The 14997-nt window shown below is 32.1% G+C and overlaps 2 protein-coding genes across 2 annotated transcripts; one reads left to right on the top strand and one right to left on the bottom strand.

The window, feature by feature from the left end:
• The first annotated feature begins 2224 nt into the window (after positions 1-2224).
• LOC139847168 (uncharacterized) lies at positions 2225-8035 on the top strand. The gene is made up of 2 exons (XM_071836787.1): positions 2225-2762; positions 7128-8035. The coding sequence occupies exons 1-2, from the start codon at positions 2498-2500 to the stop codon at positions 7736-7738; spliced, it is 876 nt and encodes a 291-aa protein (XP_071692888.1). The 5' UTR covers positions 2225-2497; the 3' UTR covers positions 7739-8035.
• Positions 8036-13669: 5634 nt separating this feature from the next.
• Positions 13670-14257, bottom strand: LOC139849905 (uncharacterized mitochondrial protein AtMg00810-like). The gene has a single exon (XM_071839520.1). The coding sequence runs from the start codon at positions 14255-14257 to the stop codon at positions 13670-13672; it is 588 nt and encodes a 195-aa protein (XP_071695621.1).
• Positions 14258-14997: the final 740 nt, after the last annotated feature.

Genomic DNA, 14997 nt, shown 5'->3' with positions numbered 1-14997 from the left:
ATGATATATAAATATTAAGACGTTATTACAACGATAATCGTTACGTATAGGTATCGTTTTTGAATTTCTTAAGTTAGTAGTCTTGTTTTATGTATAAAGTTCATTGTTAATATACATAATGAGATACTTAAATATCATTTCATCATGTTAAACATATATATATGTTCATGTATATAATATCATGTCATATACAAGTTATAACGTTCATGAATCATCGGACAATCTGGGTGGTCAAACGTTAACACAAAATCCGTTCCAATTAATCAAGTCTTAACAAGTTTGATTGCTTAACATGTTGGAAACATTTATTCATGTAAATATTAATCTCACATAATATATAATCATGGAAAAGTTCGGGTCACTACATTCGACACCCATCATAGGCCCTCCTATTTGATCAGATGATTTGAAATTTTAAACAAGGTACGTTTAAATTTGAGTATTTTTAAATTGTTTTTTTTTCTTTTTTGTAAGCGAGAAAAATCCTCCTATGAACGAGCACATTGGCCCCCCATAGATGGTAAAACCTCGGGTAATCAAACTTTCCGAGTGCGATACCTGATACCGGGTGAATCGCACATTATGCGCACTCTCTAGTCACACTCACTTTTTGAACAATTTAGCATTGCCAGGAATTGAACCCGGGTGGTGTGCTTCATTGGGCAACTCGGTGGCCATTTATACGTGGTTTATTTTAAACTGTTATTTTAAAACTGTTTGCGACGAGCCTAAACGAACTCAAGTCCCGAACTTGAACTTATCGAACTTGAACTTAATTTGAAGTTCGTTTAGTAAATGAGCCCGAGCTTTATATCTCGAGCTCGAACAAACTCGTGAACTTAAGCAAAATTTTCATTTATATACACTAAATATTATATTTTTCTAAGCAATATGATTATAATGCATATAATGAATAATGCATATAATGCATAATGCATGATTATACAATAACAATTACTATCATATTAATATCATTATTAATATCAATGTCATTCAAATTTTATTATAGGTAGATAAAAATTATAAGAATATTTCATCCGTCTCATTAAAAATGTCCAATATTGACTTTAAATATATTTATTATTCAACTATGACTTTAAATATTTTTTGTGTTATGTGATACCCGATGAAAGATATAAGAATGATAACTCATTTAAATGTTAATCAATTCATATAATTTTCATCAAATATCATATAATACGAAAATATATATTTAAAGTCAAAGTTGAAAATGAGAGAATGACAAAAGTCAAAGTGGACAATTCTTATTGTACAGAAGGAGTATAAATAAATAGTATAAAATTAAATATAATAAAATAAAATTAAAAAGTATGAAGAAAATTATGAATTATGTAATTAACGGAGCTAGGCTCGAGCTTCTAAAATATCCTACGAGCTGAATTCAAGCTTAAAATATCATGATAGAACCGAGCCTAACTCTCGCTTTATTAAATTTAAACGACTTGAACTCGAGCTTATTGAGCTCAAGTTTGACTCGACTCATTTACACCTGTATAATTACTTTGGTTGTTCGGTTTAAATTAAATTTAAAAATAGATAAAACTAGTTTTCGAACTCTCGCTTCGTGTCGGTGGTTTAGTTTTCAATGTATTTTATTGCGTATAGTTTGTAAAAAAATTTCGTGGCTAACGATGATGTCGTTGAAGTGCAACTCGAGTCGAACTAAAAGGTATAACCCGTGAAAGATTTAAATGTTATTCTAAATTAACAATATATGTGCATCTCCGCGTTTCGCTACGAAATTGTCGACTTTTAAAAATTTAACGAAAAATTAACGTGTATGAAAAGTACCCAAAATATTTAGCGTTTTTTAAAAAGCCTTCGTTTTACGTATAGTTAGTGACATTGTGTTCCTAAAATTATTTCGAGTTTAACGATGGTGTCGAAAAAATTTAACTCGTTGCGAGCGAGAAGATATGACCCGTTAAATATTTGAGTGGAGTTTATTTAAAATTTTTTATGAAAATTGTTATTTGACACTTTACCCCATAGAGGGTAGATTTGAATTTGTAAAAAAAGTGTTGGGGCTTTGTTTGTGTAATGAAATTTAGTTAAATTAAAAAAAAGGTGAATGGGCGAAAATACCCCTAATTACTATTCATAACTTTTGTCTATATTAGAAGGTGGTAGAAAAGTCGCATTTGAGGACCAAGCTAGATAGCTAACTAGATATCAATAATCACTACAAAGATATACAGCTAGCATATATACCATCAAGGTTATCTATATATTCAGAGCAACCGATCAACTCCTGTACGTATAGATATGGGTGAATCTCATAATAATTATATATAGCGTGTTTGTATACAATTGTATCAGTATCTACGCAGTATCAATTAAGATATATATAGAGATCATTCGGCCAGTTGGTTATATCGATCACCGGCTGTATATATAATATAGTACTAGTAATCTTATATGTAGATCCGATCCAGGTACGTAATTAATCAATCATCTAAGCTGGATCAGCGCATATATGGATAGTCAAAGTAGCATCACTAATGATCAGGAGAAACAACAACAACAACAACAAGAAGAAAGTGAAAGTAATAGAGACGACTGGTCAAACCCTAATAATTATAATCTTCTTCATCATCATCAGATTGTCGGAACAACAACTCCAACGACAAATGATGATATTTACGGTGGTTATATTCCTCCGTCGATGATGATAATTAATCCTCAATTTCAAAATCAACAATTGCCACAACCACCTACAGATCATAATCATCGTCAACAAGGTACGCCTAGCCTCTATATATACCCTTAATTGCCTAGCTTGTTCTCCCTATATGTATGTATCTATTAGATAGAGGTAATTGTTTTGGTTATATTAGGGTTTTTACTTTTTAGTTTGGAGCCTTCTTGTAGTCCGTTGTATTCCTCTTTAAGTATTTTCATGAAAGTTCATGAAAGTTCGTTATTATAAAATTTTAGTTTTTTTTTATATAAAAAAAAATGTATCTCTCTACCATTTATTATGCCGTACGAGAATAAACTCTTTAATCGTATAGATTAAGGAAAAGGTAATCCTGTTGTAATTTAGTGACGATCCAAAAATGTTTTTGTAAGCAAACTACAAGTAACATTTTTTTTTTTTTGTAATAGGAAATGCAGATATATTAATTCATTTAGTTAAACCAATGAATATGAACATATTTTTCATTAATGCCTATTTTATTTTCGTATATTTGTAGGCTTTTGCTACTTATTTTCGTATAAAAAAAATTAAATTAACTTTTAACTTTTATTTTGTAGCATAAAATTTATTAATTATACTTATTAGTTTCTAATTATACTTGATTATTGATTTAATAATCATATATGGTTTAGATTTTATTTTTTATGAAAATATAGTTTTCTTCAAAATTTTCTTAACACATACCTAAAAGACACAATATAGCTTTTCCCATATAATAATGTAATAAATTTAATTATATCATTATCCAAATTATCTTTTATATTATACGTAATATTAACGTATCTTATTTCATATTTTCATCGATTCGATAATGTTATCCACTGCACGTTAATGACAAAGTTTAATTTTGTACATTAAATTGTGATTAAGCCTTAAATTTCACCCTTTCATTTAATTGTCATATTACAATCTTCTTTTTCAAATTAAATTTAATATATTTGATGTAGTGTCCAGATCGATCACTTCCTATATATGTTAGAGAAACTTATCCGTTACACATATATAGTTTATCGTACGTTGGTGAAATTAAGGTGCGTATGTAAGCCAGGCAAGTTCAATGAACTGCTACCAACCTGGCCTACCTTATTATGTTTTTATTAGCAATTCCGTGTACGACATCAATTCCCCTTGGGTTTCACATTCACATGCTCCTACACTTGTGCATGCCTCTAACATGCACAATTGCACAAATATACATTGTTTATTTGCTTAGCTAATTACAATAATTGTCACTTAATTAGATATGTGTCACTACGGATTCTTAGTAACTTTCAATTCTAAGTTTAATAATTTCAATCTCTTCTTAATGAGTTACACATGTTTTTTAAAATAATAAAAGTATTTATTATTATTGTTATTATTGTTCAAAGAAAACAAATTATTATTACTAAGGAGAGTTACTCCGCATTAAGTAGCTTTGGGAGAAAAACTCATTGCAAGCTTCAGGTTTAGTCACAATCTTGTTGTCAAATATACTTTTAATCGTCAAAGAGTATAGTATACACTACTAGAAAAATAAAAATGAAAACAAGCGACGATCACTTTTGCGGTGCACCGCTAAAAGGTCACTAAATGACAAAATTTTATCAGCTAATTAATATTAATATTTTAATAATATCAACATCATATTGTAAACTAAAAGCATGTTATCAGACCACTCTCAACCATGACGCCGTCATGGGCACTTCCTCAGCGCCACATCAGCTTTCTCTCTCCTCTTTTCTCACCACTTCCTCCCATAACACTCCCATAACACACCATTGCCAACCATGACATACTTCCTCAATTTTTTTATTTACTTTATGTATTATTATTAAAACTAAGTTAGAGTTAAAAATCAATAATTTACCAATCAAATATATGAAATAATGATTAAAAAAAAAAAAAAAAAACAAAAATCAAAAGAAGACTACACGTATACTACTAGTATAGAACTCCCAATTTTTAGCAACTATCAATTTTGTAGTGGGTCCCATATAAATAAAAATATAAAATACAAAATTAAATAAATTACACCTACCAAACTCATCTTCAACCTCACCCCTTCCTCAACCTCACCCACCTTTTTTTAAACTTCCATTTTTCATGATATATAAATTTACAGCAAAAAAAAGGAAAAAAAAATGCACTGAAAATTGAAAAAACCACAAAACTTCGCCCTCACTCTCGTGGATATGAGGAAATTTTCCAGGGCGAGGAGCTTGAGTACGAGGGAGGGAGGAGTCATGGCGGTACAATGCCATCGGCGCCCTCGAGGAAGTGCAAGGAGGGCGGCCCGATGGCTCACCGTTGGGAGTGGTCTCAAGGGTCATTGATCTAGCAATATTGTGGTGACTCTTTGTACCTTAAGGTTGAGGGAATATTGTGGTGCTTCTTTGTACTTTAAGGTTGAGGGTTTAAGTCTTGCTGGTAGACTTATTCGTGAATTATCATATATATTCGTGTTAATAGATGTGTGAGTTATGTAAAAAAATAAATAATAAAAAAAAAATGTTTAATTTGTTAAAAATCCGAACTTGTTTTTTCTTTCCGATTAAGTAACGATTTTGGTTCTATACTATGGGACAAGAAAAAAAGCAATATAAAACTTAGCAAGAATCAAAGAGACAAATGGAGGATTTGGTTTAAGTGTATCACAATATGGGGCTTTTCAGGTTCGACGTTTTTGAGCCATCAATTACAAACTTTACTAGCAAACCGGATTTTTGACACTCAAAAGAAATTTGACACTTCATTTTTATCTTATTTATTACTCTCTATTTTTTTCGACTCAACTTTCAATAATATTTTATTACATCATTAAAAACTTTTCCTCAACTTAACATTCAAATTTGACATCCACTTAATAACATAATCTCAAAATTTAACATTGTTACATTTGAGTACCGAGTGTCCATGTCTCTTTGTTAATTAACGTCTATTTCAGTGTCGAAAATGGACCTTAAAATTGACTAAGGTGGTGTGTCGTTCTGTGTTCATTTCGGTGTCTATTTCAGGGTCGATTTTAGTCATGCACCAATAAGAAAATAGAATAATTAAAAAGGAAAAAAAAAGTAGAAACATCACCGTTGCAACAGCAACGGTGGGAAGGGGTGGGAAGGGACGGCGAAATTGAAGTTGAGGCGGTATCCCTGTCCTTGCAGCGTGGTGATGTATAGCGGAATTGAAGCCCGGACACCACATGCTCTTACAGTCAAAATTTTCTATTTTCTTTCCACAAACATCAAATTTACCTCTACATCATAGTCCACTCTAACGGGTGATCTAATTAGCAATGTAATGCCAAACTTGTTTAAGAGCTTAATTTCTAAATGATGCCAAACTTATAGATTTATGTATATCTATATCTATATCTATACAATATCTACACAAACTATGTTTGTATGGAGTAGTTATCTAGAGAGACACGTGTTGGTGCCACATGGGCTTCTAGAATTGAAATATTTCATTGTGAATGCAATCAAAATACTGGCGTACCACATGATGCATCTCACATTCTTACCTACCATATTCTTAATTTTAAGACCATCAATCCATCAATCCATTCACCATTTCCTTATTTAGTCATTTTATATCCATCAACAACCCCAATTTTGACTTCTGTTGGTATTTTGGTATATATAATCCAAAATCAATTAACATTGCACTTTTTAACCAAGCATTTTTCTAATATTATTTTCTTAATTAATAGATTCTCACAAATCTCTTTTAGTGATAACTTTGTTAGTGATTTGAGTATCACTAAGTAATGCTCAATAATGAATCTGAAGAGTAGACCGCACGTACGACCGTTCGAGCAAACTCAATATTGTCGTAAAAATAGCAGGAAGTTGTCGTGGAGATTAGGAAAACTGAACGGTGGAAACTTGATACTATCACAGAAATTGTTAATTTAATAACTAAAACCCCGTTTGGCTCACGGAATCCAATGAGATTTCGTGAGCCAAATGGGGCCTAAAGTGTTTACATGATTCAAGAATCATCCAAATCATCAGTCTAAATACATTGTTTTCTGAAACTTTGTTAAAAGATCAAAGGCAATATTTACAATCATCGATTTTTATTTAAAGTTTAAAATTATTACTTTTAAAACGTTGATAATAATACAGTAAGAACCCGTTTGGTTCACGGAATCTCATTGGATTCCGTGAGTCAGACGAGACCTAACATTAATAATTGCATGTATATATGTCTAGCTAGCTAGTTTAAACTAATCAATTGCATGTATATATGTCTAGCTAGCTAGTTTAAACTAATCAAATCTTTCTCGGCTTGAAAGAGGAAAGGATACATGTAATATGCCTATATAGCTTTACCAGCGTGCATGTATATAAAGTAAATCGATCCATATCAAATATTATTCAATTATTTAACTTCAATTTTTTTTATGCATGGTATGATGAAGAATTTCCGGTTAAAAGACACTACCGAGGAGTAAGACAAAGACCATGGGGAAAATGGGCTGCCGAAATACGAGATCCCAACAAAGGTGCGCGTGTATGGTTAGGTACTTTCGAAACAGCCGAGGGTGCAGCCCTTGCTTATGATCAAGCCGCACTTCGGTTCAAAGGCTCCAAAGCCAAACTCAACTTCCCTGAACGTGTTCAGGGTCACTCTTACATAACCACATCAACAACCAACACCACCACTAGCCGCCCACAACTGCCTATTGCCACCTCATCACCACAACCTCCTAATCCTACATCACATCAAGCCATAGCCACTAATTATCCTGATTTTCTTCAGTATGCTCAACTTTTGTCTACTAATGAATCCCAATTAAACTACTTAAGCTCTACTTTACATCCTCATAATAGTAATTCGAGTTACGCTAATTACTCTCATCAACAACAGTATTCTGAATATGGTCAATCTGACCAATCTTCTGCATCAATGGATGGATCATCAACAATTTCTTATCAGCAACATTACACCAATGATCCGAATAATTTGTCATCGGATTCAGGGATGTCGAATCAACGTGTTAATAATTGGGACCAGTGGAAGGATGGTTGATCCTAATTAGTAGAATGTGATTTATGGGGATTAATTGCAAAGGTTACATATGAGTATCATTAAGTACGGACTTAATTAATCTGAGATTTAGGCCGGCTTGCAATTTGTTATAAGCAAGAAATTAATTAAGCTCCATCATGGCATTGCTAATATGAGTGATTATTTATTGTTGATTGGTTTCAATGTACTGTTGTACTAGGGATTGGTGTGTATTGATTCAGTATTTGTTATTATTGTCATTAGTTCTTTTATAACTAGAATTTGTTAAATGCATGCAATAGAGTTCAGAATTCAGTACATGCACTTCTGAATATTGTCACGGTTTAAGCAATTGGTATCCTTTGGATCCCTTATCTTTGGTATAATATTGTATGCCCAAAGTCTGCAGAATTAGGAGATCGATCCATATTAGATCATCAAACAAGCAATTGGGAAATTATGTAATGATAAAAAATGGACAAACTGTGCACGGTGGTAAAGTCGTTCTTAATCGCTGGTGACACAGAATAGCATGTTAATGGTATCTTGTGTAAAATCAATATCATGTCATTGGATAAGCTTGGAACATGTAAACAATGTAACATGTTTAGGGTACATTGTTCATAAATAATAAAATTAACAATGTTATAGTTTTTAATGGTTTGAATATTATTAAGTTTTTTTTTTTTTTTTTTTTTTTGAATATTATTAAGTTGAATTGTCTTTTAAAGGTAATAAAAAGTGTGTGGTTACTTTGTGAAAGCTACAAAGTTAATTGGAGTGCAATTAAATATAATTTTAAATAAATTATTATCAAAAAACTTATAGTTTGGCGATTTTAAATAAATTATTATCAAAAAACTTATAGTTTGGCGGTATTTGAAAGATTCTATCAGTCAAAGAAGTTAGAGGTTCAAGCTTCATTGCTCAGTTATTGCTCAGTTGTAGAGTTCAAAGAGTGGATGTGTCATCTGACTAGCCAATATATCTTACGTACTACTATGTGTGCAACAATTTCATCTATGGAATTATCGTGATATGAAATGCATAGGGGACCATCATTTTGTTGCGGCATGCTCCTCGAATTTACGGATTCACAGGGGCCTCAGGCTCTACTTAGTTGATTAACAATGAAAAAGGCTTGCGAAATTTAGTTGGGCCTTTTGAATTGAATCTTAAGTAGTCACTGCTTTAGCTTTTTGGCGTTAAAAAATATGATAAAACTCTTATTTTTTTGGTATATTTTTTTGAACGGCAAGTTTTGCATCAGTGTATCATTTATTTCAACGACACTCTTCATTTACACACACACGCGTTCGGGAGGAAACCCGAATCGCATTACTGGAACCCGATCCTTAATATTTTAGAATTTCGTGTAATTTAATCGTGAACATTATATTATTAAAAATTGGGAGTTGAGAATAAATATAATAAGTCGATATATAATAACCGATCTAAAGTACCTCATTTTCTTTTTGTCGTTAAAAAATCTCTTTAAAATAAACCAAATTGTGATGTGATGCTTGTAGATTGACAAGACAGTAACTCGATCAAGATCATATAATTGTGGATCTTGATAATGATGGCTAATTACAGTCTTGTAGGAATATAATAGTGCGTTGCTAAAAATAAAATATAAATTATTTAATTGGAAGGGGATAAATCCATTTCAATTTTGATAAATCTACTAAATTTATCTATTACGGATTAATAAGTTATACCATACAACTTGTTAATCCATAAACATAGTGGTTAATAAAAAATTAAAATGGATTTATAATTGCTCTAGTTAATTAGGTTTAATTTATAAAATCGATGGTTTGTGGTAGCCGGTATTTTCCGCTAGCTTATTCGTTTTTCTTTTTCTTTTTCTTTTGCTTTGTTCAGGTTTGTTGACGTGGTGATTCTATGATTAACATTAAATAAATTTCTATACAACTTGATTGAGACTTTGTAAAAAAAATTTAAATGATCTTTTACTTTCTTATAACCAATAAATTTCAAAAAATATGAAATTTTATTTTAAATTTAATGATGTCCTACATAATCTTCGTATAGTTTATTTTTTAAAATTTATACTCCGTATATGTGTATTTTGAAAAAATAACAGAAATAAATAAAAAATACAAAAATAAAAATAAAAATACAAACATCAATCTGCCCATGCATGCGTTGAGCGTGGGTGAAGAGGTAGTAGTCCCATGTGCTTTATTAAAGTGGTCAGTCAATCAGTCAGCCTAGCAGCTAGCTAGAATTTCATCACTTTCGTCAACAACGCATATTGTCACATACTTATTATTGAAGAAAAAAAAAGGTGATCCGAATCATTTTGCAGATATTAAATCGGATCTGATCAAGTGGTCCATTTTCAATCAAATCATTCATAACGTTTGATTATAAATGTAAAGATAAATTTATTTATTTTTATTCTATATTTTGTCCGGGACATCCGATAAATTAAAACCATCGATAGAAAATTAGGAGATGATCCGTACACCACCTTATTTTTGGCATACGCCATCAAAACAATAATTTAAACATTTTTATCCTTCATTTTATTCACCACCAACTCCTCATAACTTCTCAAAAGAAGGGTAGAAATGTCCAAATAATTATTTTGGTGGTATATGACAAAAACAAGGTGGTGTACGAATCAACTCTCAAGAAAATTAGAATGACAACAAAGACACATCCAAATTTTAAAATGCTCTATTCTTTTTTTTTTTCCTTTCTAAAAATAAAAATAAATTAAAAAGAAAGATTAAAGATAAATGAACATATATGGTCCATTTTTATTAGTGTTTTGTTTATATTCTTTTTGAAACAGAAGCATTTGAAATTACTGACGGAAATAGAAATTACTCACCTGATATATTTTACTCACCTGATCATTTTTTATGCACCTACGTGCTTTCGGACGGTAATCCGAACCGCATTACAAGGAGTGATCCTTAAACCATCCCGGGAGGCAGGCGTGGTTCCTAAAATACGGGTCATTAAAACCTTTCCGAAGCAATCCATAATCGGGTAAATACCCTATATATTTTTAAGAAAAAGACTCGAACTTAAGACCTCACATTCTCATTCAATACATAAAGTATTATGCGTACCACTAGGCTACAAGGAAGGGTACACAGTTTTGATTATACTACTAAATATTAGATCATTAGTTACGCAACCGTTTAGGATCGTTGTTGCCTTCGTGGAAGCTAATGACTCCAAAACACCCGTTTTGGGGCGTCGTTGGGCAAAGTTGTAGGGGTTGCGCATAGAGCATGTTTCAACGGAGAACATAACATGCTTTTTTCAACTAAATAGTACGAAGTATTACTGTTTTTTACTTTCTAGTCACATTTTTTAAATCAGGACATCACCCACAACTTTTGGTATCTCCTCACCAAGTTTCTATAATATCTCTCGCTATTTCAAAAAAAAAAAAAAAAAAAAAAAAACACCTCCCACAATTTTCACAATACTTTTTCATAACATTTCTCTTAATAATACTCTTTATCCCAACATTTTCACATCATAGTGATAACCTCACAACGTTCATCCTTATAACTATTGATCTAATAAATATATAGCGTGTTCGAATATGTATCCGGTCCCGAGAATTTGAAAAAAATTGTCCTTAAACTTTAACGAATAATATAAATTATTTAATAAAAAAAATCCTTTCGGTCTTGCTAGAATGTTAGTGGTCTTTGATTTTTTTCTATGGCTTTTAATTGTTGTTATTGGGCCTATTATGTTTTGTCTTCGCTGCTTCAGTTGTGTTTTTCTAATTTTCATATTTCTTAAATCTCCGATTATGCATGTATATGTAAATAATTTGGGCCTCCCGAAAGTTCTGAACTCTGAAGGGTCGATCACTTTGTTCCCCCTCCGGACCTATCAGAATATGATATATAATATTTGTATATTTATTTGATGAAAGTTCAATAATACTCTGTACTTTCGTAATTTTTTTTTTTTTTGACATCAGTTTGGGATCACCCGAGGGGACTAAACCACCCACGTGTTCATCTCTTATAGTTGCATAACCTGCCCCCAACTACTGCCCCCGCATTAAGCGAAAGACGATCACGCGTTCATCTCCTGTAGTTGCATAACCCACCCTCAACTACTGCTCCCCGCATTAAGCGAAAGGCAACCTAGGTGGATACTTCAGATTAAGGATAACATTGAGTACAATGTTGCAGCTCAGTAGAGTCGAACTCCTGACTTCTCGTTAAGAGAGACATGCTAGTACCAGTTGAACTATAATTTAATGATTATTTTATTGTATACATAAATAAATAATTATTTTATGGTAGATTTATATATATACCATTGGCATGAAATTATTCAGGGCCAAAAAGCAGGTCAAATATTTCGGCTATACTGTCCTTTTGACAATTTTTGCATTTCTTTCACACCTGTTCTGATTACTATCATCACATTCTCACTTTCCGCATGTTACTTCAACAGTACGTGTTTCAGTTTTAAATTTATCATTTGACGAATCATATGAGTTGACTTTCTTAGTGCTAGAAACTGGAATTAATGAGTTCAAAAACCACAAATAGTAAAAGCGATTAATCTACTGCATCAATCTATGAATCTGTGTTATGTATAATTTTGCATTTTAACTAATTATAAAGTTATAATTTTTGTATATTAATTAATCAGTAGTAATAAACGAGATAAAACGGGTTACAGCGAGTAATAACTTGTATATTAAATTCGGCTTCTTTTATGTCACGATTCATTTCCATATTAGTATTGTTATTAATCATTTAAGTATTAAATCTTATCACTATTATCATTTCTTTAAATTAACAATTAATATTTATGATATGAAAAAACAAATATTCATGGTAGAGTCTGATAAAATTGATTCATGAATCCGTGAACGTGTTTAAACAATTTGCGGGTATACATGCTAACCTAAATTTTTACTCCTTCCGTTTCACAATAATTGTCATTTTAACTTTTCAAAGTCTTTTTTTTTTTAATTTTAATTTTAGATATTTTGATTTGTGTCATATAATATTTGTTAAATTGAGAGCAACAATCAACAAGAACACCATCAGAACTTTAATATGAATAATCAAATTATCACTTGACACAATACAATCGAATCAAATGGTTTTATCTCATAAACTGGAGATAAAACTAACAGGTGCTAAAATTACAGAGTATTCAAGGACACAATTGATAACAAGATTGGTTGAAATCAACCAAACATAATGAACCAAAATTAGGGTTTATGATCGAATAGCAGAGAACAAAAAGAGAGGAGCGTTTGTGATGTCTGCAACCCTAGCCCACACCAACACTTAAATATTGACAAAAGAAACAACATCAACCTTGAGGAAATATCAAATGACAGAACCAGTCCCTTAGCTTTAATATCTTGGCAGCACATGTTCTGGAACTTTGCACAGGAAGTCCTTTTAACGGAAAATGTAACCTACACAAACAAATTAGAACAAACCACAAATGAGATCAAGATAAACCAAAAAGGAGTTTGATAATTCATTAATGCATTAATTTTAACATCCCCCCCCCCCCCCCCCCCCCCCCCCCAAAACTCATTTTTGGTATAAGTCATAAAGACCAAGTTTGCTAGTCAAAAAATCATGTTGGGTCACACTAAGACCTTTGGTTAGAATGTCTGCCAGTTGACTTTCAGATTACTTTGACAGTTTTAATTAACCCACTTGAAACCTTTTGTATGATATAGTGCACATCAATTTCAAAATGTTTGATTCTATCATGAAAAACAGGATTAGCAGCCAATTGGATGGCTGAGTTGTTATCACAGAATAAGTCAACTGGTAGGTCAACATTAACACCAAGTTCTTGTAGTAAATTCTTGACCCATACAATTTCACAAGCTGTACTTGCCATGGCCCTACATTCAGCCTACGTTGAGGACCTGGCAGTGGTAGCTTGTTTTTTACTTTTTCAAGAGATTAAAGACCCACAAAAGTATACCAAGTAACCAGTAACAGATTTCCTATCCACCTTACATTTACCATAACCAGCATCACAAAAGGCATTTAGAGTAAAAGCATCACTTTTAACAAATTGCACACCTCTACCAGGAGAGCCTTTTAGGTATCTAAGAACTCTTAAAACAAGATTAAAATGAGACTGTAGAGGTGCATGCATGAATTGGCTAAGAACTTGCACATAAAATGATATATCAGGTTTGGTAAGGGTCATATAGATCAGTTTTCCAACCAGTTTTTGGTACTCAGTTATGTTGAATAATAAGGGGTCTTTTTCACTTGGTTCACATGAGACATTAAGATTTGGTTCAATGGGAGTGTTAGAAGGTTTACAACCTAGCAGAGCATATTCATCAAGAAGTTCAAGGCAATATTTTCTTTGAGAAATACAAATTCCATTCTCATTGTTTAAGACTTCACTTCCAAGAAAATATTTAAGTTTCCCTAGATCTTTAATAAGGAACTTGGTTTTCAAAAGCAGTTTTACCTTTTCAATTTCAAGATTGTTATTGTCAATGATGATAATGTCATCCACATACATAAGCAGAGCAATAAACACATCACCAGTGTTTTTGACATACAAAGTGTGATGCCTCGTACAAAACCATCATGTACGAATCGTCAACAACAGGTCCATTACATGGTAAAATACTACATGCTATTTTTAAACAAGTTTTCATTTCATGAAAAAATAACGTTTTACAAAAGATAATGTGACACAAAGGTCGTTACAAGGCCATTATTCAAAATAACATAAGTTGCGAATGCAAAATAAAAGTTCTATGATTGAGACATCTCTAAGTAATGCAGCGGAAGTCTAACACAGCGAGTCTGTAACAGCAAGTCTATAACACCAAGACAGCAAGTCTAACAGAGGAAGCAACAATGTCTAAGCACCTGAGAAATACACGCTTAAAGGTCAACACGAATGTTGGTGAGCTATAGTTTGTTTGTAATCAGTAATGTAATGTAGACCACGAGATTTCGTATTCAAAACAGTATGAAAAGTATATGCTTATCCGTGGGCACCCGGTAACTAACTTAACGTAATATTACCCCCTAAAAGTACACTTGGCGAGTGCGTCTGTTTACGAAGTATTAAACACCCGTTGAATGCTAGCGCTACTAGCCCGAGTGGGGATGTCAAACTTTATGGATCCATATCTAAGATTCGCGTTCACCGATTCATAAACCAATGACTAAATGTTACCGAGCTAAGGGGAATCTTTGTGCCGTTATATCACCCACACATATATAAAGTTTAAGTACTCGTGTCTAGTA

Source organism: Rutidosis leptorrhynchoides, chromosome 5 (genome assembly GCF_046630445.1).
Source record: "Rutidosis leptorrhynchoides isolate AG116_Rl617_1_P2 chromosome 5, CSIRO_AGI_Rlap_v1, whole genome shotgun sequence".
NCBI lineage: Eukaryota > Viridiplantae > Streptophyta > Magnoliopsida > Asterales > Asteraceae > Rutidosis > Rutidosis leptorrhynchoides.
This window is presented reverse-complemented; position numbering and strand designations above follow the sequence as displayed.